Source organism: Lissotriton helveticus, chromosome 3_1, assembly GCF_964261635.1.
Source record: "Lissotriton helveticus chromosome 3_1, aLisHel1.1, whole genome shotgun sequence".
NCBI lineage: Eukaryota > Metazoa > Chordata > Amphibia > Caudata > Salamandridae > Lissotriton > Lissotriton helveticus.
This window is the reverse complement of record NC_136061.1, coordinates 48,184,074-48,209,448: the sequence shown is the minus strand read 5'-3', so window position 1 is coordinate 48,209,448 and position 25,375 is coordinate 48,184,074. Positions and strand designations below refer to the sequence as shown.

The following is a 25,375-nucleotide window of genomic DNA, read 5'->3' as shown; positions in this document are numbered from 1 at the left end:
TGCAATGGGAGACTAGATCCGGATTGTCCAGGGCTAGTCACCTACAATAGGGCAAATCAAACCTCCATCATAGACTACATCATGATGGAGGCAAAATATTGGGATAAGTTGAAAGAATTCAGGATTGTACCAAGGCACGATAGCGATCATAACGCCTTGGTCTTAACCCATAAGCCTGGGTCCTTTGGCCTAACAAATCCAGTCCCAAATCCTGCCATGTTGATGACACCTCTCACGGTAACAAACAATAGGAGAAGGATTAAATGGCCCCATTTTGTGAATTCCTCCACCAGGCTTGCAAAAATATACCAGATTGCAATTCCTCGCATAAGCCAGATGGGCGAACCGGCCCTTTGTCGACAACCCATAGAAATACATACGCAACTAGCCATGACGCTAGGGGAGGTGCTCTACCCAGTAAGTAGAAACAAACGAAGCACGCCAAGGTCGCACCCCTGGTTCGATTGTACCTGTAAGAAAGCTAAGAGGGAACTCCTTGCAGCAATCAAATCCAAAGATAATGGAAAAATTAGGGCAACTAGACTGCTGTACAAAAAGGAGATTATCAGGGGCAAGAGAGAGTGCGAGGAAGTCAGGTGGGAAGAACTGAGACAAGCGCGCCTTTTAAAAGATGCCAAATTATTTTGGGCTATAATTAATGCTGGTGCAAAAGGGGGTGGAGAGGTTGATTTCCCGAACATAGCTCCCTCAGTATGGGAGGCACACTTCGCAGCCCTTTATACAAGCCCTGAGACTGGCGTCTACGTGCATCAACGACAGGCCCAGAAGCCAAGAGTAGACGGGACCCTTCGGACTTCCCCGGACCTAGACCCCCTGCATGAGTATCGACTGCCGGCGGCCTCGGGCTTGGGCTGTCGGAGGGGCCCGATGGATGATCAGGAGATGACTTTCTCTCAAAACCTTGAGAGTATTTCTCTCAGAGAAGTGGAGTCTGCTATTGACAGACTGCTCCCAAACAAAGCCCCAGACCTTGAAAAATTACCCGGCGACCTCTTCTGCTCCCAGCCCAAAATTTGGACTCCGTATCTTGTAGTTTTGTTTAATGCGATCCTCGGGGGTTCCAAGTTACCAGAAACCTGGTTGGGAGCTGAGATCGTTCCCATCTACAAGAAGGGCTGCCCTTTATCTCCATCTAATTATAGGCCCATTAGCCTTTTAGATACTACGCAAAAAACTAATGGGCCGGATCTTACTGGACAGAATATTGGGATGGATAGAGGAACATAAAATACTGACCACTCTCCAAGCCAGATTTAGATCTGGCATCTCGACCCTGGACCAGATTTATAGGCTGCAGGTCCTTTTCTGTAAAACTGCAAGAGTAGAGGGTGGCAGCCTCTACCTTGTTTTTGTGGACCTGCGGGCCGCCTTCGACCTTGTGTCCAGAGAGAAACTATGGAGGGTATTGGAAGAACTAGGCCTCCCGTCCTATTTATTAGATGTCTTGATTCAATTGCATGCGGGGAATTACGCCCAGGTGAGGTGCGGAAGGAATGGAGAACTTTCGGCCCGCTTTCCCGTAACCAGGGGTGTACGCCAGGGTTGCGAGCCGGCCCCTACACTTTTTAGCCTTTATGTTAACGGCTTGGTGGATGAATTAGAGGGAGTCAGGGATAATGATGCCCCGAGGTTGGCTACTGTACGGGTGCCCGCTCTGATGTTCGCGGATGACACCTTGTTGTTATCCTGATCATCAACGGGCATTCAGCGGGTTCTGGATGGGTTTGCAACCTTCTGTGCCTCGAGGGGATTGGAGGTAAACTTGGATAAAACCAAGTTTATGGTTTTCAATCCCCCGAGGCACACCCGCCCGAACCCTGTTTTGAATGGCACCCCGCTTGAGCGGGTGAAAACCTTTGTTTAACTCGGTGTCACGCTAACCGAGGATTTTGACTGGGGACACCAGGTGTCTAGAATCGCCCTGAGACTTACACAGATTACAGGGGGTGTTGGGAAATTTCATAAAACATCACAATTTAAACCAGTTGCCCCTGTTCTTGAAACCTATAGAACCTATAGAACCCAGACTAGGTCAGCAGCTATGTACGGTGCAGAACTTTGGGGACATAAGAACGCACTGAGTCTAAAGATTGAACAGGCCTTTATGAGAAATTTGGTAGGTCTACCCCAAAGCACCCCTCTCATACCGTTGCGGCTAGATATGGGCCTTGAGTCCATTAAAGATCTGATAGCCGCACGACCCCTGCTCTATTGGAGAAGGCTCTGGACTGTACCGGAGCTTGTTGACTACAGGGGGGAATTCTCCGCAGTCTGGGGGCGTGTCAAGAACAAAAATATACCCTGGTTATCCCACATCAAGGTTCTCTTCTACCAAATTGGCTTGCCTGAATTGTGGGAGTCCCCCGGGGAGAGCTGCCCAAGGTTACAGAGGTCAGAGCTAGTGGCCATTTTGAGAAACCATAGCCTTAACATGTTACACTGCTTGACAACCTTGGGTAGGCTATCAACTGAATTTTTGCAGGTGAAAATTGCACCCAAGAAGGAGGAATTTCTAGATCTAGTGCACCCTCCTCTTGCGAGAAAACATATACACAACTGAGACATGGGTGCTTGCCCATTAGGGTGCTGACTTCTAAATGGACTAATTCAAATGAGGGAACCTGCCCAGCCTGCAATAATAGCACAGAAGATATTGTGCATGTCCTGTTTTTCTGCCCAGCGTATAGCAAAATATGGAAATGCTGGCTGTCTCCACTGTGCAGAAACATGGGACTCAGACAATGTGCACAGGCTTGTAGAGTTTTAACATATGATACCTCCCCTCCTATTGTTTTCTCGGTTTCCCGCTTCCTATATGGTATGTGGGGCAGAAGGATCACGTTTCTGACAAGGATCTAACCGGGGTAATTCCCATTTGCTCTTTTTGATAACTTGCCGTTTAATAACTTTTTAACTTCTTGTATTTATGGATTTTATTCTTGTGCTTGTATGTATTTTATCTGCACTTTATGGTCAAGGACCGAAATAAAGTTATCAAATGAATGATATTATTTACATAATTGCACATTATGAAAGAGGTGCAATCAAAATCCCCATCACTACCCATCTCTAGATGTTATGTAAAAATACAAGGAAGTTTGGCCAGACAAAGGTCTTCTTCCTCTGGGTGTTACTACAACTGCATTTGAAGGGAGCAGGATTGATTTGGTTGGGTAATTTTGGGCAGATATTTGTTTTGAAACTAAAACCATGAAAAGAAATGTTTACCTAGCCCACAAAATGTATCAAATCATTAGGTTGTTGACATCAAGCAGACTTTGATTTAATGAATAGCCTGGACATATACAGCCTCTAACTCTTGTTAACTCTGTCCCTGATGTTGATTTGAAAAATACATTTAAGGGTATTTTTCAAGGCAAGGTGGGCAAAATCAAGGTCAAAGAATGTTTTACACCTGTTAAACACAAGTTTTTCAAAATCTCAGGGTGAGCTTTCCACAATTTTAAGAAAAAGGCAAGACAATTGAATTATTTAACCAGTTGACACCACTGTAATTTATTCCAGTAGTGCTGGCTAAAATAAAATCTGGAGAGTTAAGACTGTACAGTGATTTAAGATCTGTAAGCAATTCCATTTGGGTAGAGAGTATTCCATTGCTGCACACTGAAGACCTTGTCAATACTGTAGGTCAGTCCAAGTGGTTTTCAAAATTGTATCTCCGGGCAGCGCATTATCAGGCGGAGTTGGACAAATAATGGCATCCTCTCACAGCATTTGTCACACCTGATGGTACTTTCCAGTTTTGTTCCATGCCATTTGGGCTGGCCGCAGACGCATCTGTATTTCAGAAGGTGATGACAAAAATGTTTGGAAATGTATCTAATATAGTTTTTTAAGATAACATTTTCATTTTTGCAGATTCCAAAGAAATGCATAACAAATGCGTGAAGAAAGTATTATCCATATTAGAACTCAAAGGAATCACTTCAAGAGATGACGAGTGAATAAAGTTAAGTATTTGCAGCATGTTTTGACTTTGATGGGAGTAAATAAACCGAGCTTCATTGATGAAGTTCTCAATTCACCTCATCCCACTGACAAAGAGCAGCTTAGGTCCTTCAGAGGTATTTGCAAAATTTACTCTAAGTTCATTATCAATTTTGTGGGCATGACTGAATGTTTTAGATTCTTTCTAAAAAAAAGAATACTACCTTTGAGTAGTCCTCTGTTTTTCAACAAAGTTTTGTAAGTATTAAACGAAGCATTGTTTCAGCTCAATTTCGTACATTTTATGTTGAAGGGAGGGAGACATTTGTAACTGTAGATAGCAGTGCTTAAGGCATGGGTGTTGTTTTATCACAGTTAGATCACAACAAAGAAGTAACTGTAGGTTTTGCCTCCAGGATAAAGAAAGAAGTTCAAACAAGATACTCTGTTATAGAAAAGGGAATGTTAGCATGTGTATGGTGTTGAAAAATTTAAGTCATATCTCTGGGGTAGGAAAGTTTGTCTAACAACAGATCACAGACCACTAGTTGTAATTTTTGGGTAAAAAAATGAAGAAAGCTAAAGCCAGGTTGGTCAGAATAACGACCAATTGTTCAATTTTGATGTTGCTCACATTGCAGGAAGTAAAAATGCTGGAGCAGATTTTTGTCTCATTTACCTGTGGATGATGATTCTTGTGAATTAAATGTGCATGAAGAAATTGAAGAATACATTATAGTCAAGGTTGAGGATGAAGTAGTGTGTTCAGACATGGGGTTATGGCGCAACGAACTGAGAGAGGATGCTACATTCAATCAGGTCATGGAGTTTGTGAAGATTGGATCACCAAGAGAAAAAGTTCTGGATGTTCCTTACAGCATTTTAGTAAAGTGGCTAATGAATTATCATTAGAACGAGAATTGTTGGTGAGAGGGGATAAGTTCATACCTCTGGGAGTGTTTTAGCCAAAGAATCAAGAAACACACCTCATGTAGGTCATCTAGGCATAAGTGCCACTAAACGTCAGGTCAGGAATGATTTGTGGTGGAGTGGATGTTGCAGTGGAAAAATTGGTGAAGTAATGCATACAATGCTGCTGTAGTGACAAACATTTAGTCATTGCTGTTCCTGATACCGTTCCGGTAATTGCTATTGATTTTTTAGGACCTTTTCATATGTTGCCTCACAATATGAGTTATTTCATTGTAATAATTGACCATCTCTCTAGGTGGGTAGAGGTACGTGGTGGAGCAGAACCCAATACTAATGCTTCCTGAAGAGATACTAACTGAAAATAGTGTTCAATTGACTTCTTCCACCATCACAGAGTTTTTAAAGAAGTGTGGAGTAAGACATCTACGCACTCCTCCTTATCCCCCTCAAGCCAATGGTAACGTGGAGAGATTTAATAGGATATTAGTAGAGAGCCATTAAATCCAAGGTGGATTGTGAAGCAGCCATCAGGGACCTAGTTTGGGCCAATAGATCTACTCCCCATTCGGATTATGGGAAAGTACCATTCAAACTCATGAGGTGTAGGAAGGTTGTTCCTTCTTCATTGATAATGGTGATGATACGTCAAGGGTGTGATGGTGTGGCAGCCAGTGGCAAGGCTAAGATGATGTGTGATGAATCCAATGTTGCTAGATGTCACAGAAATATGAGACTCAAAGGAAACTCAATTAAGTTTGAAGTAGGTGACTTGATATGTATCAAAGACTCTGTTCTGCTCAAAAAAGGATCTGAAAAGTTTAGAGATCCTGTTAGTGATATTGGGGTGAAGGGTAATGCTGTGTGTGTATGTGTGTGTGTGTGTGTGTGTGTGTGTGTGTCAAATGGTCAATTGGGAATGTAGGTAGAATAGCTAAACTAAATAAGGATGATGTAGGTTCTGAGTCAAGTTTTAAGTCAACTTCTGCCAATTATCTCTGTTAAAAACTATCATGTCTGTGTTGAGAAGTGATCAAGGTGCTGTATTAAGGTGGAGTACTCATGTGGTCAAACTACCCACTGCCATCACATTTTTCCATTTTGTTTTTGTTTTGTTTGTTTGTCCAATGCCATGTTTCCTTGGTTGTCTCTTATTCCGTGTGATGCAGCATTTTCCATCCCTGCTATTGGTTATATATTAATTTTCTATTTGAAACTATATGTGCTATTGTATGAATCAGAAGTCAGTTGCTTGAGTCCTCTGGGATGTTATGTATTATGGAAGTTCTGTTTGCTGTACTTCAATGAAACCCTTCAAGTTCACAACGCTTATTGGAGTTTATTTAGACACTGAAGGAGGTCAGGGGGCTAATGTACAATTTTACCTGTACTAACTTAACAATTTAACTTAGCCTAACCTTCCCCATGCCCATTATTATTTATTTACATTTTCAAAATATCTTGCTTTTTTCTAATTTTTGGTTTTCTAACTTTAGTTTTGTTCTAACTTTGAATTAAAAAAAATTCTGACTTTTGCTTTTTGTTGCAATTTAGACCCAGTGCGCTCTGAAAACATAGTAAGGACACATAATTTCCTGAAACATGCAGAGGACATTTCAGTCCAAAAAATAGACTTTTATTTTTTAAATCCAAAACAGTGTGGTAAGATGAGATGGTTCAAACAGTTGTAGGTCACATCTAAGTATGTAAGGTTGCACATCACAGTTAATGTCAACTGGTAGGCCCAGGCCTAGTTCCAGGTTACACCCCAACAGGCTCCGCCCGTCCTTGAATGAGCTTTCCCAAATGATCAATGTTGAATACACACACTAAACAATCCAAACGCATCATACTTTCGCAACACTGACATCATAGACAAAGGCCAAAGAAAAACAAGACACAAAAGTCTTCCTTTTTTCAAATGAAACAAAATTATGCAGCATGCTATCATTTCCAGCATTCTCTTGCCACACTCACCTAAATCCTTCAAACAAACACGTATAGATGAGTACAATATATATATATATATGTTAAAATATATATTTACATTATATATTTACATATATATATTTTTAAGCATTATGTCACTAAAAAGGTGTAGTAAGGTGTTGTTAGGATCAAGGGATGGGTAGTGTTAAGGGATAGTAGAGATTTTTAGAGTTATATGATGCACAATCGGATTCCTCCAGCAGCGCGTTCAGCGATGGGTGCACTCGCGGTGGGGATGAATCCAAGCCCAAACTTAGGGGCCGATTAGGATGGCGGATGGATGCATGACCGCTGGGCTGGAGGCAGCGGAAAATGCACCTCATTGTCCGCCAGCAGCGGGCCTTCCGTCCGCCATATTAGGAGGAGGAACTGGGCACATTTACTGTCCGGCACGTAAAAACGTGAACTGCCGTGGGAACACACTAGACACCACGGCGGATGGAGCCAATCAAGGCTCAACGCCATGCGGAATGATGTCCCTGTAGTGTAGCTCCTATTTTCCCAATAGGCTCTGCGCATTGGAATAGTACCTACAGCAGTAAAGGCCTAGGCCAGACGTTAACTAGGTCTACTACTGTCGAAACTAGACTTAATTTTTGGGTTTGCCAGCTAAGCTCAGAGTTCGCTAGAAACTTTCTCGAATGTTCAAGGAAGGATGAACTCCCCTGATTAGACAAGAAGGGATTTAGTTTCTGACAACCATAGAACATGACAACTTTGCTCTCCCCTAATCAAGAGTCAATCTCGAGAGTCGTGTGAGCACAAGGCAATTATTTTACTCAGTCAGTACGTGCATTCTTAGTCTCATCAGAATGTAGAGAAAAGGAAGAGACGGGCGTGTTCAATAAAAGATGTTATTTATTGATCAGTCTCTTTTCTCGTACAAGAGAAATGGATCGATATTATTGCAATACTTATAGTTAAGTAAAGTGCATACATTAGAAGCAATAGTATAAAATAATACTGTAAAAACATTGATATGGTTTCTGAGCCATATGATGTTTAAAATGATTAAAATATATTTACATACACATATACATTTGACTAAACGTGCTCAACTGGTGTTTCTAAATACGCCTACCCCGTGTACCTGACCTAAGTCTAATGCGTGGGCGGGAATAGAAAGTTACAGTTTAGTTTAAGTTTGTTTTTGCCAAGTGAATAACTAAAGAATTCTCTAGGAGGGGTTATTCAGTTCTGTACCTGGAATTTAGGATGAATGAGGAATGGTATCTCTTTCTCTGCTCTCGATATTCCAGGCTGCCTGCGAGGGCTGCCCAGAAGCGCCGGTGCTGGGTCTCTCGGCTTGAGATAGCAGCGCGTCTCTCAGCGCGTCAGGAAGGCGGGGCTGCTGCCTGCGGGGTCTGCTTCTGCTCTCGGCTTCGGCAAGTATGGCTGCTCCGTCTTGTCACCACGCGTGTGTTTGCATAGGGCAAGGTCGGCAATATTTATACCTTAAAGGTGCCGAGATTGACGTAAGGATGGACATAGGTACGTCAATAAAGATGTCATACGACTTGCTCGTTAGCACATTCTTTACTAAAGTTCTCTGTGAAATCAAAACAATGGCCGCACGGATTATCCAGGTTGTCATAGGTTTGATTTGTTATGAGAACGTCGTATGCCTTATCAGGGGCTGGAGGAATATCGCTTGTCTAATTAGATTTCAAGCGTTATGACCTAATCAGATAACACGTTCCTGTGCCGTAGTGTGACTGCGTCAGATAACGGTATCTGCATCATGGGGGATTTCTTGCCTCATGGGCTGACTGTTAGTTAACTAGCTAGTAAGTTTAACCAGAATAGGGTCAGGAATAGGGGGATCGAATCAGAACCTATAGAAATACACGACACCCACTCCACGCTAACTATGGTCATATCTACTAATCTATGCATAGTATAACATAGTACAACATACTATAGAGTATAGTGTATACCTTACCACCCCAAAATACATAAATGCATTTCGAAATTTTCAAATATACTGAAAAATTGCAGTCATATATATTGTATGCACTTAAGCTATGAATTAAATGCAAAAGTGAACACGCATTGTTATGCATTATTGATTGTTGGTATATGAGAAATACACATGAAATGGCTCTTAATATGGCTATACAGAAAAAAAGTCGAAACCATTTCATCACATAAAATCTATTGCGAACATACCAGCGGGCAGCTAAAGTCTATAAAGTCTATAAAGTATCTAAAATAGAAATCTTAGTTCTCTAGGAATAGTCTCTTACTTTAAGCAGAAAATCAGTGTCCCGGGAAAAAATATATAGAAAAATATTTTAGGGGCTTGCTGAAAAAAGTTGCTGTCCGTGAACTGGATTGTAATTGTTCATGTGACTTTATTTTTAAAGTTGAAGGCCGAATTCAGGGAACGCCGTGTGCGAGTTTACTCAAAAGTCTCTATTTCTGTTCCGGAGAGAACATCATATCATTCAGGCTTTCGAAAAAACTGTCAACAGCTTCATGGGAAAGTTCCTCTAAGTCGGAAATAGGGGTAACCATGCATTCATGCGCATGATTGTCTCCATTGACATTCTGATTTGCATTGCTGACAGAAGGTCGTACCTGTTCGATGCTGCTTTCATCTTGAACTTCACTACTCTTCAATCGCAGTGGTGAAGATTCCAGGAATGCCGTCATCAGAATTGGCAGCCTTTGAGGGCAGCACAGTGCGTGAACCTTGGTAGGAACCAACAGTGTATCTGCATCCACCGGCGCATCCGATTGTAGCGTCAGACAGGTGTCTAACACGCATTCTTCTCCGCATAGCAGACACCTTAGTACAGGTAAAACACACCTTTGCCACATTGGTCGAAATGATAGAAACCAAGTCATGTTTAGGTCTCTAAGCCGGTATAGTCCCAGGATTTTTGATATCCGGTCCCGGTATCCAATGGCTAGGATCGTATCTTCCATTGTCGCGAGAGTTTGATCTGTGACATGGGTTGCCATAACGAAAAATAAGGACTAGGAATAGGATTCCTGCAATTAGTCCTAGGATCAGGGGAAGTCCGCCAAAAATCGAATGGACGAAGTCTGGAAAAATACCCAGTATGGCTTTGAATGGTGTTAATGCCATCGAAAATACTGTCTTAAATACCTTTGAGACCCCTGTGGTATCAGAAATATTTAAGATTTCGCTCAGGATTTCCGCGAAATGTACGGGGGAATTAGTTGATAATAATGTATGTATCTCTGCAGTCGTCCTTGCGACTTGTAGATCATACGTTTCTTTAGATGACGTGAGCCTTGTAGGCGTCTGAAGAAGCACTGTTTTCATTCTGCTTAAAGTGTCTATTCGAATAGAAGTAATTTTCAAACTGGGCCATGCCCTCGCCTCCCTGTCTGGAAAGGAGCTGGGAAACAAAGAACGTCCACAGCACTTGACCTTCGCCGTCGTAGTGACGAGATAAGGAGTCCCGGGCATAAGACTACAGCATCTGCGGTCTACAATAAGAATGTAACTCCCATTATAGAGTCTTTGAAAGAATGGTTCTATTTCAGTTGCAGGTGCGCCTTGCTGGTGACATGAAAGGTTGTATGAATTCCCTTCACAGGCTCCGTGCAAACTAATACCGTTACACAGAAGCGTGCCGCTTAGTGACATAGCACAATTGATGCCACTAAGAAACACTTTCTGTCCTTTGTTACTGATACATGCATGTGAATAGGGCAGGTTCCATGTTGTTTTAAGGTACCCCTTTCCCAATTTCTCGTACATGCCAGCCTGTATATATTTTTGGCAGTATTGAAACCTGAAGGTTGAGATTGGAATATTTATGATTCCGTGGATTATCCATTCACTGACAGGTCGTTCTGACATTGTCAACGGTAATCTTTCTAGTTTTTCAATGCTCAAGATTGTATAATCAGCACCCTTCTGCGCCATACCGATTTGTCTATCAGTAAGGTTAAAGATTTGAAATAGTGACGTTGTGTTGATTAAACGCCAAGGCACATAGCCTGAACGCAGATTTTGTAACGTCCAGCCAAGCTGTACAATAGAACGCAATTGTGACTGACCATGTTGTAATAACAGTAAGTCTTGCGATAATATATCGATTGCTGAAGACACAATGCTGTCCAATGAAAAAATTCTGGAGGACAGAGTCATTAACCCATTGTCCACTACAGAAAGTGATTTTTCCAAATTAATACGGTCAATTTCCCGTATTCTTTCTGCTGTCTCAATTTGAGTAACCTTCCAGGCCTCATTGTATGCTGCATATACAGAGGCTGCTATGAAACGCTTTTGACGCTGTTTGCGTGGTCCCATTATGAAATCACGCAAGTCAGCACCATCAGTAAGTAAAGTTAGGTGTTGCTTAATTTCAGGCAGTGTGGAAGTTTGTAGCCATTGAAGGCATAATTTGCCCACACTGTAGGTTGTTATTATCCCTGGGTGATGTCTTTGGGGATATCTAGGGTCTGGCCTGTTCATTTTGAAACCCTGTGTTTTATTCAGGAATCTATCTTGACAGTTATTTGTATCTGTGGGCCAGATCAACCATTGTTTCCAATCAGGATGTGTTCTGTTTTGGTTAAGTATATGATTTATGTCTATTTCTTCATCTGTTTCAGAGTTATTGCTAAACATTGTTGGCTTTGGAATAGACAGGTTATTTAAATCTTTGATTTTGGCTAAGCCAAGACAGGTGGTTTGTTGAACGGTGTCATTTAAAAACATCATTTGTTCTGGGATCATGCAGGCTCTAAACAAAGCTTCTATACCCTGTACTTGCCATTCTTTTGTACCCCAAACACTTTTCAAATCAACATGTTTGTCCCAATAATCAAATCCAAAAGTATTCATTTTTTCAAAGAAAGAATCTGAATATATCAATTTTGTGTTGGTTATCATGGTTTTCATCCCTGTCTTGTTTGACAATTTGTAATAAAATGTTTCAGCATTAGTTATGTTAAAACCTGAAAAATATGAATATTTGCCATACACGGTTCTAGAGCTCCCTTTTGGAGGTGTAGCACAATGTTCCCATTGATTAAAATTTAAAACATTTCTAGGTTGTGCAGATTTATGCAAGAAATGGTTACCATAATGGTTATAGCAGTACATGCTGTCATAATTTGTAGAACCCTGCAAATAATCATGTTTTGTAAATTTAGCAGACATTACTAAGTCAGACATCATATTGTTTATACTTTCAAAGTCCCAATCATCAGCAAATGAGTTTGGTTTTGCAAAGTCACTCAAGGAGATCTTGATTTGGTGTGGATATTTCAGGATCTCGACCGGACCATAAATTTCATAGTCAGTGTTGTCCCAGGCTACCCCACCAGATATTGGACTTGCTGTGAAGTTGGCTGAAGAAAGTTCTGAAGAAAGTTCTCTTTTCTCGACGTGTGAAGATGTGTGTGGTTTGAGGACCAAGTTGATGTTCTGACTTGCTGTGTCCATTTTAGCATATTTTCCCTCAATGAAGCGTCCCAAGGTAAATACCATGATGAGCCAAAGTATGAGGATAAATGCACCAAAACCCATCCAAAATTCAATCCATGGAGAAACTAGATATGTTTCTTTCAGTTGCTTCAAAAGTTCCTTCGCTTTGTCTTTAAAGGATTTTGATGATGGCTGTGTCTTTTGTTCGCTGAAGCCTTCAGAGGAATCATCGAAGTTGATGAAGTAACCGGATGCAGTTCTGTCAATTGTTCCAATTGGTTCAGGATTTTTGTTTCTTGCATTTTCACTTGGTACTTCTGTATAGATTGGTGTGTCTCTGCTAAATGTCTTTATTTGGGTTTTCAGAGGTCTAAGTTCTATTGCATTGTTGCATAGTCCTTGTTGTTCTTCTGTAGGCGTTTCGAATGTGATGAGCCTCTTTGATAGGACCTCTGTACTGGTAGCAAACCTTGGTGTTCTGCTACTTATTGGGAGTCCACTTGGCCTACTGTTGGTTATCGGCCACATGTTGTGGTTTTACCAGGTCGATGGATACAACTCGGTTCTCCTTTTTTCCAGCAAGTGGCGGTAGTACAACTGATCTTGTCCCGTTGACAGACAATACAGGAACTGCTTTTCTGTAAGAAGGCCCAAATTCCTTCTTTACCGCGATCTTCTCCCTGACTAGATCCCCGACTTTTGGAATCCAGACAGGTCTTGCTGGGACAGGTGGTGATTCTTCAGTGGTCGTTGGCTGTTCTTTCAACTGTATGTTGCTCAGGTCTTTTCTTGTTTTGTTTAAGTCCTGCAAAATAGCCAAACGGTCTTTGACATCAAAGCTTTTTTCTGTTACCACTGAAGTCTGACTATCAAGGTCAGAGATCAACATCCTAGTTCCGAATAATAATTCGTACGGACTGAATCCCTTCAGAGAATTTCTTGGCAAGTTATTTAGACTACGTTGGACACTTATTAGATGTTTGACCCACCCAGCTCCCGAACCTAATATCCTTTCTATTATAGATTGCTTTCTGTCTTGGTTTTTTCTTTACACCATCCCATACCCTCAGGAAGGAAGTGAGAAGATTCCCGCTGGGCTGTGCTCATTTGGCCATTCTTTCCCCCCCCCAGGCTGGATTGCCTGAGAAAAAGAAAAAAAATGGTCGAACGTAGCATGCTCTTAGCGTATATGCCATTTAGACTCGCAAATCTTGTATAACAGTCCGGACGTCAGCCGAGTGCTGTGGATCTACATTATAAGTGGGAACTAGCCTGTATATGTTAATCGCAAGCCATTCTTTTTAGTGGTGATGTTATCTGCCTTGATACGACGAGGTATTAAACTGCTTCTCTCCCCACTGCGATCTCTGTTGCAGTTTGGGCAGTTTTTTACAAACATGGTGTAGTGCAGGCTCATGCCTGGCCACCAGTACCGTGATTGTAATTCTTCCAGAGAATCTTTTAATTTAAGGTGTCTGAGACCCTCGCCCATGTGTGCGTCTGCGATTAACAAGTTTCTCCTGTCCATGTTTGGAATCACTCTATCCCCCACTCCAGGGATTCGAGCAAAAGGAATGGAGTTTGCATCTATGATGTATGTGTAATTGAGTGGATAGTTGATCGGTAACGCCGAGCAGTCGCCTTTTGATGACGTTTTTACTGCCAGCACTGTTTCGCCGTCAATGTATTTTAATGTACGCTTTTTTCGATCTACGGGAGCCGGTTTACTGGCTGCCGCTGCGGCTGTTTCAGCCAATGAATTCCCTACAACGTGAACGCCATCACGCTGGTGACTCAGTGAGTGTGTCACGTGAGTCTTTGGTAGTTCTTTTTTCAAAAGAGCTACCTGTTCCCAGAGCAGTCTCTGATTTATTGGTGCATCCGTGTCATCTTTGTAATCGTTCTGAATCCAGGTCTGCAAATCCTTGTTATATGCTTTGACGCAGAAATATGAATCTGACACTATAAGTGTCGGGAATTCGCGATCCGCATTATCTAGCGCCATTTTCAAAGCTATTATTTCAGTTTGTAGTTCTGAATTAGTTTCTACTGAGTGTGATTTTGTTAATAGAGGTCTTAGTTTACCTCCGCGCCACACTTCTTTTGTGATCTCACATGTGGGATTGTATGCATGTTCTCCCCAAACGGAGGGTTGAGCATGTCCGTCTGTATAGATTACACAGGCGTAATGTCGTAGAGGCAGAATGTCGATTGGCAGAGGATACGTTTTTTCATATTTTAGATTTTTTAATTCTTCTAGTTCTGGATCAAAGAAGTAATATACTTTGTCCGTTGTGATTGAATTTACCCATTGTAACCATTCTGGATCCAATGTTGTTGTTGGTAAAGTACACGGTGTTGTTAATGCCTCAAAGGCTGATTCTGCTGTTCTGACTGTGATATGTCTACCGTCAGCTATGTCTTTTTCTCTAGCTATTGCGGTTTGAACTGCTTGAACAATTTTTCCTTTGTTGTTGAATCTCTGTTCAGCTTTTGTGTACAAATGTGATTTGAATGCAATTGGTACCTTATCTCCCTCATTAGAGGTTAGGTATGTGAATCCGTATCTCCCTGGGATGACTCGGATCACAAGGTTGCGTGTATTATCACGGGTTTCTAATTTTGTTTTAATTAGCATGTCTGTTTGTAAGGATCTCAAAATTTCTGTGTGTGTTTGAGTCCAACTGGATCTTTTAAAGTCTGGTTTAATTAGATCGTAAAGGGGTTTGACCCTTTCTGCGTAATTTGCAATGTAAGTTCTTCCGAAATTTAGGAAGCCTAGAATTGACTGTAGGTTTTTTAGTGTTTTAGGAGCTTGGATTACGGCACATTTCTCTAGGAAATTGTCTGCCAGGCTTTTGCCTTCACTTGATAACTCATATCCTAAGAATAGGACCGTCAGATGGGCAATTCTGGACTTTTTGAAGTTGAATTTGTAACCCTCTGCAGCGAACCCAAGTATTATGGTGTTCACTCTTTTCAAGTGAGTCTCCAAGTCATCATCTGTTAAGTAAATGTCATCGACATAAGATAATGCTTCATCATCATATAGTTGTAGTAATTCTGTTACTCTCGCTGAGAATACCCCCGGGCTGTTCTTGTACCCCTGGGCTAACCGACAGAATTGTTTTTGAGTGCCATTTACTGAAAATGCAGTTAAATATCTGCTCTCTGGTGCTATGTTTTGACAAAAGAATCCGTTGGAGATGTCCAAGGTTGTTTTGTATTTTTTGCGCACTATGTTATTCATTAGTGCAGCACTGTGTGAGTTTTGCACTGCAAAAGTTTTGCAACATGTGTTAAGGTGTCGGTAATCCAAAACTAGACGGTACGAATTGTCTGGTTTGGAGACCGGAAACAAAGGATTGTTCATTTGTGAGGTGCAAGTTTCAATCACCCCCTGGTATTCTAGCTGATCTAGTATTTCATTTACTTGTTTTTTAGCTTCTTGCTTAATTGGGTACTGCCTTTGTGCAGTAGGTTGTGATTTTAACTGGACTTTGTGAGGAGGAGAATCCTCATCCCATCCTACGTGATTTTTATATAAAGCAGGTGCTAAGGCCACTGCCCACTTTCTAGCAAGTGTGTATTTTTTATGAATCGGTATTTGATTCGAGAAGGCAGGCATAATTACTTCTTCGCCATGAGGGCACTCCCTGACAAACTCCGGTGGCCAGTCTTTTTCAGCTAGAAGGATGTCATAGCCCTTGGATAGGTTATCCCAAAATAGTCCCCTTATTTTCCTAGTCTTATCTCCCTCTATACGTAATGTTATCTCGTATATTTTGTGGGGCTTGCTAACTCTGGTATCTGCAGTTTCCACTTGAAGGTATTCATTCGTGTCCACTGTCTCCAGATGATTCATAAGGACTTTGCGAGCTATGCTCACCTCTGCTGCGCTGTCTAGCATTGTCTGAGCCCATTCTCCGTTTTTCAGTTGTGTCCTCAGTATTCTCGGCATTGTTAACTACCTTGATACTGGCTACCTTCTTTTTTGGAAATTGTGATTTCTTTTTCAGTTGAGCAGGTTCCTTGTCTTTGGACTTGGCGTGCTCTTCTGATCGTCCTCTTCTTTCCGATTTCTGCGAGGAATTCTGAAAAGATTGAGACGGACGTGTATCAATGTCTTGATATCTATCAGGTTTTTTAATATTATCCCTATTTCTAAGGTTATATCTATTCCCAGAGGGTTCACTCTGAGGTGACCTTTGTCTCGGGTTTGGAGATTTCTCTCTTCGCCTAGGAGACCTTCCTCTGGACTGGAATTTCTTTTCTTTAGGATTGGATTGTTTATTTCCATCCCAGTTCTTTTTTGGTGAATTATTATTAAAAAATATTTTTTCTGGACTTGTAGTCAGTTGCGGTTTTACTGGTATTCCACCTAGACTATCTCTGCCTAGTTCTTCATAGGATTTTTCTATGATTCTGGCAATTTCAGCTGGTTGGTCTGCTATATCTGTCTCTTTTAACCTCTGGCGGATCGCCACGTTTGCTGCTTCACCCTTTATGTTGGCTAGTAATATAGCCGAGACCTGCTTGAAGTCTTTCAGTAATTTCATACCAAGAGTTAAAGCAGGTTCTGGACCGTATTCATCTTGAATTTGTTTTAGCACATCTGGTATTACCGAAATGGATGGAACACCGTGCGTTTTTGTGTAGATTGAAGCAAAGACCGTACCCCAAGTGTCACAGTCCTCAATGTGTGGTGCGATTCCCATTGGGAGACATATAGTCAGAATCCTGTGCTTTTCTAATGGGGTGGTGTCAGGAAACACCGCCTCTATTTGGGTGATTTTCTGTGCCAACCAGAATGGTATCTGTTCCCGTTTAGCTGGAACTTTACCTAGGCAGGATTGGATGTTCTGTGGTGTGATTTTATTTGTGTTCCCCTGGTGAGGGGTCAGCTGTGGAATTTTAATCGCTGGCTGAATTGTTGAAGTCCGCATTACATACTGAACTAATTGTCTGTGAATTTTTAGTAGTTGTTTTAGCTGTATTAATAGCTCTGGTGCAGTCATCTCGTCGATGTCTGGATGTGGTGTGTATCCGGCTAAGACCGGCCACGTTGCTCCTGGTCTTCCTAAAGGACCGAGCCTTGTAATGTGATTATTATGTTTTAGGGCGCCATCAAATAAGAGCAAATGCTCTTGGAATTTGAGTGGTACTTCCACCTCCTCGAAAGGAGTGTACGTTTCAGGAGGTTCCTCTACTTTGTAATAGTGGAAGTACTTTGTTACAGCATTTGCTGCTGGAAAATGTATCCATGTATAGTATACCTCTGTCTGCCGATATTCGTGTGCCTCAATTACGAATATGACTGTGCCACCTCTAGGTGTCAGTCCATTTTCTATAAGTTTTAAGGTTATAGATCTCCTTTTGGCGACCTGGATGAGTATTATATCCGGGTCTGCTGTTTGCATGGTAGCATCAGCATCTGCTATTTCAGTAGCTAATCTAATTGCCTCTCTTTCTCCATCACTGTCTCCCATTTTACTGATAGGATGGTATTATTTTTATTTGCAGATCAGGTTTCTTTATGGAAACAGAGATTAGGTGCACAATATTTTGGAACTGTTTTATCCTTCAACGTTGACTAGACCAAGAACCATACATAGGAGTTCCCTCCTGCGAGGTCTGGCGGATATAACCTTTCACCCACTCCAGACGTCTTTGGAGTATTGTGGGAAAAGGGGTCTGAGTGAGAAAGCACGACTGAGTTACTCTAAATGTCTTACGTTAGTTTTATCGCCCTTTCCAAACGCGTTGGGCGCCATGTAGTGTAGCTCCTATTTTCCCAATAGGCTCTGCGCATTGGAATAGTACCTACAGCAGTAAAGGCCTAGGCCAGACGTTAACTAGGTCTACTACTGTCGAAACTAGACTTAATTTTTGGGTTTGCCAGCTAAGCTCAGAGTTCGCTAGAAACTTTCTCGAATGTTCAAGGAAGGATGAACTCCCCTGATTAGACAAGAAGGGATTTAGTTTCTGACAACCATAGAACATGACAACTTTGCTCTCCCCTAATCAAGAGTCAATCTCGAGAGTCGTGTGAGCACAAGGCAATTATTTTACTCAGTCAGTACGTGCATTCTTAGTCTCATCAGAATGTAGAGAAAAGGAAGAGACGGGCGTGTTCAATAAAAGATGTTATTTATTGATCAGTCTCTTTTCTCGTACAAGAGAAATGGATCGATATTATTGCAATACTTATAGTTAAGTAAAGTGCATACATTAGAAGCAATAGTATAAAATAATACTGTAAAAACATTGATATGGTTTCTGAGCCATATGATGTTTAAAATGATTAAAATATATTTACATACACATATACATTTGACTAAACGTGCTCAACTGGTGTTTCTAAATACGCCTACCCCGTGTACCTGACCTAAGTCTAATGCGTGGGCGGGAATAGAAAGTTACAGTTTAGTTTAAGTTTGTTTTTGCCAAGTGAATAACTAAAGAATTCTCTAGGAGGGGTTATTCAGTTCTGTACCTGGAATTTAGGATGAATGAGGAATGGTATCTCTTTCTCTGCTCTCGATATTCCAGGCTGCCTGCGAGGGCTGCCCAGAAGCGCCGGTGCTGGGTCTCTCGGCTTGAGATAGCAGCGCGTCTCTCAGCGCGTCAGGAAGGCGGGGCTGCTGCCTGCGGGGTCTGCTTCTGCTCTCGGCTTCGGCAAGTATGGCTGCTCCGTCTTGTCACCACGCGTGTGTTTGCATAGGGCAAGGTCGGCAATATTTATACCTTAAAGGTGCCGAGATTGACGTAAGGATGGACATAGGTACGTCAATAAAGATGTCATATTATTATTATTATTATTATTATTATTTATTTTTATAAAGCGCGATAGTCACCCGGAGGTATCCCAGCGCTAAAGAACCATGAATTCACCAGGTCGAAGGGGGAGAACTAAGCAGAGAAAAAAAGGGAGGGGGAGTACAGATTTAGGGAAAAAGATGGGTTTTTAACAGTTTCCTGAAGCGCAGGTATTGAGGTTCACGACTTGCTCGTTAGCACATTCTTTACTAAAGTTCTCTGTGAAATCAAAACAATGGCCGCACGGATTATCCAGGTTGTCATAGGTTTGATTTGTTATGAGAACGTCGTATGCCTTATCAGGGGCTGGAGGAATATCGCTTGTCTAATTAGATCTCAAGCGTTATGACCTAATCAGATAACACGTTCCTGTGCCGTAGTGTGACTGCGTCAGATAACGGTATCTGCATCATGGGGGATTTCTTGCCTCATGGGCTGACTGTTAGTTAACTAGCTAGTAAGTTTAACCAGAATAGGGTCAGGAATAGGGGGATCGAATCAGAACCTATAGAAATACACGACATCCCGACCGTTCGCAATATTACGATGTCGCAAACAAACCAGGACACCTCAGCAGAAACACCTCCATCTCATAGACGGCGGAAGCATCAGAACGGAGAGGGAAAGCATTGCCACGAGACCCACCGCATGGACCCGAGCGCCATGGACCCAGCCCTACACGCCTTCCCGGCCCTGGTCCTACTTCACTACCAGCAAGTCATGCACCGCCGTGGACGCCGCCGCAGGTACGCAAGCATGCAATACATACGTACCACGCCACAGCATGCATGAACACTGGTACCTGTCCACACCAGACACCCTGGTGGGGACAGGAACACACACAAGTGCACCCACACCAGTCCCACCTCAGCACAATCACCCCCCGCATCAGGCACATGCCGCCCACGCAACACCACAGCCAGCCCACGGACTGACTTCGCTGCACTGTCGGCAGTTGGGCCTGTTACCGCGGCCACTCCGTCCGCGGCGGTCGGTTTTTCTATGGTTCCGTCTGCGGTCGGCGGCCTTTGGAGACATCCGTCCGCTGCGGTCGGGTTTTACTGGAGGGGAATCCTAATAGCACCGCCGGTTTCCCCACGGTGCGGTTGGACACTCATTTCCCACGAGACTGGCGGACCAGACGCTTTCCGTCCACCATCCTAATCGGCCCCTTAATTTTTTACAAAGATGCGATGAACACCAATTCCAGGTTTCAAGCTTCTTTGTTCAGCTTTTACAGGCCACAACCAATGCGTTTCAGCTCAGCAAGGCCTTTGTCACGATCAGGGAGTCCCTCATTAGTTTCACTATTCATACCATTCACATATTGCGCATTATGAGGCATTGTGGAAAACATACTGCTTGTTTAAATGTATAGATGAATATTTATATATATATATACAATATTTACAAAGTTGTCAGTTCCAAGATGTTATTAATTGCTTTAATAATAGTTATATTTTCGCAAATTTGCATATTTATAATACGTATAGTACATCACCAAAGTCTATTCTGTTTTTGATCACACTAAACACAATCAAGAATAAAGTTTCATATTCTATTATGTTTAGTACATCGTCAGAATTGTGTCTCTATTTCCAATTAGACCATGGTCTTATTACTCATTATTTGACTCAAATGCAGTCCCATTCTTTGGGAGTAGTTCCCTTGTTTGTCCATACTTGTGCAATTTGCTAGGCCAGATATCTATTTTGGTGCAATTGCACAAGTCTAGGACTAGCACACTGTATATACTTTGAGTGGAGTAGGTTTTTTTCAACACTCCATTCATTCTTTTCATGTTTCCTTTTAATTTTATTCTGTTCTTTTTGCCTCTATATCTCTTCTCTATATTTTGTTTTTGGCTGTAGCCCATATTACTGAACTAAATTGCACTTTCTCATTCTGTTTTTGGGGCATCTTTTGCTTTTACGGAGTTCTTTTTTTGGATTCATTTCCCTGTCTTTCACACGGAGCTACATTTGAGCACTCTTCTTTTTTGTTCAGGATACTTTCACTAATGGCACTATGTTTGATGTTGCCTATCTGAAATGTTTTGTATATTTCTTTGGTTATATGGTAATATCATTCTTGTACAATAAGAGTATTGATTTGCACATATTTTTTGCTTACAGCCTTGAGAAAGTCATTGTACGTACCAGGTACAGACGAAACACGTGTTGGCTGTTCTTTATTGGATATGCGTTGGAAGAATAATAAAAGTAACATCATATATTGAAGCTTCACGGACTGTTCATCTAATCCTTTTGAATCTTTGGATTCCTTGCATTTTAGAAGGACTCTTGGAAATTGCTTTTTTAATCATCAGTGACATTGGTCCTTGAAGATTTGGTTGTGTTTAGGACCTACTATATTGTCTATGGGTGTGCTGCATTAGCTGATTTTCTTGTTAATTGTCGATTGGTTTGTTCTTTCAATCTGCTTACGGCACTTTTTTGTAGTGAGTGCTTACAGCCTACCTAGCACCCCGCTGTACTCACAGCTACTGTTTACATATCACAGCATTTACTTGATTCTTAGATACTTGCTCTTTCTTGTTTAATGTGTGGTCCTTTCCCATGTTGGTAACACTACTACCTTCTTGTATTATTGTTCCCTTGTTACAGTCAATTACCACATTCTGAATCATGTCGTTTGTTCGAGGAAGCTCAATTGAATTCAGCTCTTTCACTCCAAATGTACAAATAGCTCTTCATCATTGTTGATCCCATGAGGGGTCTTAGTTCTTAATCTGATTATGTACCTGGATTCAGTTTGGCATCATTTCTTAATCCTGTTACCCCCTCTTTCATGGTTTTGTATGGCATGAATTCCAAAGAAACTCATTGCTCTCCAATTGCTGTTTTGACACATCATCACATGTTTTGTGGTGGCATAAGTGGCGTCTTTATTTCTTACAGCCCTCATGGAATCAACAATGATGAGGAGCTATTTGTACATTTGGAGTTTATTTTAGTGTTATATTGGGCGCAAACTTGACCCAAGAGGGCATCAGAGCGCTTTACATGGTATACAGAGGTGAAAAAAGAAAGTCTAAAGTGCAGAAAAATACAAAAACTATACAAAAGGCTGGCAAGGGGCAGGGGTGCTGAGAACGTAGGGGAAGGGGTATACAAGTGTATGATTGCAATCATAGTTAGAGTCAGCAAAAACAAAGGCCCCACAAATTCTCTGCGGGGAGAATTGGTGATCTGGGGAGGAAGCGATAGTCTTAGATTCATCAAGCACAATGTGGTAGATGGAAGCGATAGTCTTAGATTTATCAGGCACAATGTGGTGGATGAGGGCAGGCCTTAGTCTAGGAATTTACCCATGAGGAAGGTTTTGGCCTTCTTCTTGAAACGTGCTAGAGAAGGGATTCTTCTGATGTCGGTGGGAAAGAGTTCCAAATTTTTGGTGCTGCCCCGGTGAACGCCCTATTCTAGGTTCTTTTTTCCCGAAAAAAGGCAGGTTGGAGTAAGAGCTTTCTAGCGGACCGGGAGTCCCTGCTTCCTCCAGATACCACTAGTTTCTGTGCCAGATAAGCAGGGGAGTTTGTGTATAGAGCCTTGTGTGTAATGCATGCCAGTTTCAACTGAATTCTGGCTTCTAGAGGGAGCCAGTTCAAAGCTTTCATATGTGGAGAGATGTGGTCGAATTTCCTGGTGCCGGTGAGTAGTCTGGCGGCCACGTAGATGCAGGCTTTTAGAGGTGCTAAAGAGATCTTGGGTAGTCCATTAAGGGTTGAACATCCATATTCCAGTCTAGAGATGACTAGTGCCTGAACTGCAATTTTTAAGTCAGGAGCATCGATGAAAGTTTTCAGCTTCCATAAGTAGCTCAGGTGGAATCTGGCTGCTTTAGCCATCGAGTTAATGTGGTCTTGCATGTTCAGGTTACAGTCGAGGATTATGCCCAGGGATTTGACAGAGTCCACAATGGTCGGTGGGCAGTTTAGGGCTGTGATGGCCTTGATCCACATCTGAATCTCCAGGTTGGCTTTTGAAGGGGAGATTAGGAGAAATTCAGTTTTTTTTGCGTTGAGTTTGAGTTGGTTAGTGGCTAGCCATTGGAAAGTCAGTTTCAGGTTCTCATTCAGGGAGAAGATCTCCTCGAGTGAAGAGATATTGATGTATATTTGGGTATTGTCCGCGTACATATGGTAAAAGATGTTGGCGGTGTAAATAATGAAAACCCTTTTTTTTGCTTTTTAAGCAGTGCCATGTTGCAGACATACATGCCCTAAGGGGCAGACATACATGCCCTGAAGAATATATTAAAGAGGCTAAGCAACAACTTGGAGACACTGAATGCTACAGAAAGAGCAATTTGTCCATAATTAAGTCAACATGGAATGACCAACATTTAAAGTTGTTGGCATGGCGGAGCAGTGGTTTGATTTCCTTTGATGAGTTCAAATATCTGAAAAAAGATCACCCGGTCATCCCCTTCTGCCTAAGGTGCATAAGGATGCCTCGATGCCACCAGGGAGGCCAATCATTTCGGCTATAGACAGTTCCACTGAAAATATCTCTCGCTACATTGACTATTTCTTACAGGAGTGGGTGAAGGGACTGGATTCCTATGTGAAGGACACTACTGACTTTATTTGTAAATTGGCCTTAGTAGACTGGAATGATGAATTTCTCCTAATGACTTTAGATGTAACCTCGCTTTACACGTCGATTAAACACTGTGATGGTGTTAAGGCAGTGGAGCATTACCTTGAGACAAACGCCCCATAGAATGTGTACAACATAACAAAATGATTGTTGGTATGCTAAGGCTATGCCTGGAATAGAATTTTTTTACATTCAATAATCAGATATATCAGCAAATGAGAGGGGTAGCTATGGGGGCCTGCTTCTCCCCCAGCTTCGCATGTTTGCACATGGGGCTGTGGGAGGAGCAGGTCCTTATGGGCCAATATAGAGATATCATGACTAACAAGGTGATGTTATACCTTAGATATATAGATGATTTATTTATGATTTGGAATGGTTCATCTGAGGAAGCCACTGATTTTGTGAGGGAACTAAATGTCAACAATTTGAACTTACAATTCACCTCACAGATTAACAAAGAAACTGTAAATTGTTTGGACGTAGAGGTCTACATCAAAGATAACACACTACAAACAAAACTACACAGAAAATCTACTGCAGGGAATAAGTTGCTACATGCAACAAGCCAGCACCCACAACATCTTATCCGTAGTATCCCCTACGGGGAGATGCTTAGGCTGCGGAGAATATGTAGTTCGGACACTGAATGTGATTTAGCTCAGCAAGCAAGCAAAAGCAGGTTCCTCAACAGGGGGTACAGTAATGAAATATTAGATGCGGCTATCAAACGCACCATGGGTATTTCAAGAGAACAAGCCCTAGTACCCAGAAAAAGACCTGATGTAGCGAGGAGTAACAATGAGCAAATACAGGCAAGAGCCATTTTTACCTATAGCAATCAACATTCAGCAATTAGAAGAATATTCAATAAAAACTGGAATCTGATCAAGGTGGATCCAATCATAGGGGGTGTGGTTTCTAACAAACCGAACCTTACGTTTCGGAGATCCCCCACCATGGCCAATGCTTTGGTAAGCAGTAGTCTGGATACCTCCAAATCTTGGATGGGTCACATTACAGGGTTCAAGAAGTGCCAAACCTGTAAGGCCTGTCGCCATGGGATAAATAAGACACACATTTCTAGTCCTTTCCTATATAAACCAATTGCCATCAACAAGAGACTCACATGCAAGACCGAATATGTGGTCTACGTGTTGCAGTGTCCCTGTGGGCTCCAATATGTGGGCAGTAACCGTCTGCCCGCCCACAAGCGCATTCTGCAACACCTTAAAGCAATATCAGGAAGGTATCAGACTTACCCGGTGGCTAGGCACTTCATATCTGTACACAATAGTGACCCCAATATGCTTCAATATTTTCTTGTCGACTCCATTCTACCCCTTAAGAGAGGTGGTAACAGGGATGCTAAGTTGCGCCTGTTAGAGACGAGATATATTTTAGAACTTAACAGTAAAAATCCTGGAGGTTTAAACGCCAGTGAGGATATGTACACCTGCCTCTAATTCTTTTCAGCTCACTCCTGTGGGATATATAGCCAAATAATGAACTTGATAATTATGAGTTCCTCCAAAGAGAGTTATTCGTGATCAGATTCGGTAACCTGCTAAAATTCTGTAGAATGATTTTTATGTAGCACTTGCACTTTCACAAAATATTTTTTTAATATCTG

General features: G+C 41.9%; 1 protein-coding gene across 3 annotated transcripts in view; it reads right to left on the bottom strand.

Annotated features, from left to right (window-relative positions):
- Nucleotides 1-3,642: 3,642 nt before the first annotated feature.
- The window catches only part of NHEJ1 (non-homologous end joining factor 1), a 1,839,518-nt gene continuing 1,817,785 nt past the window's right edge, over nt 3,643-25,375 (bottom strand). Inside the window, exon 9 of one of the 3 annotated variants that reach the window (XM_078679209.1) lies at nt 3,643-3,819. In XM_078679209.1, the coding sequence (XP_078535335.1) occupies nt 3,687-3,819 (133 nt within the window). In that variant the 3' untranslated portion in view covers nt 3,643-3,686. The remainder of the gene's footprint in view (nt 3,820-25,375) is intronic. The other 2 variants (XM_078679211.1, XM_078679206.1) reach the window with 2 other exon arrangements.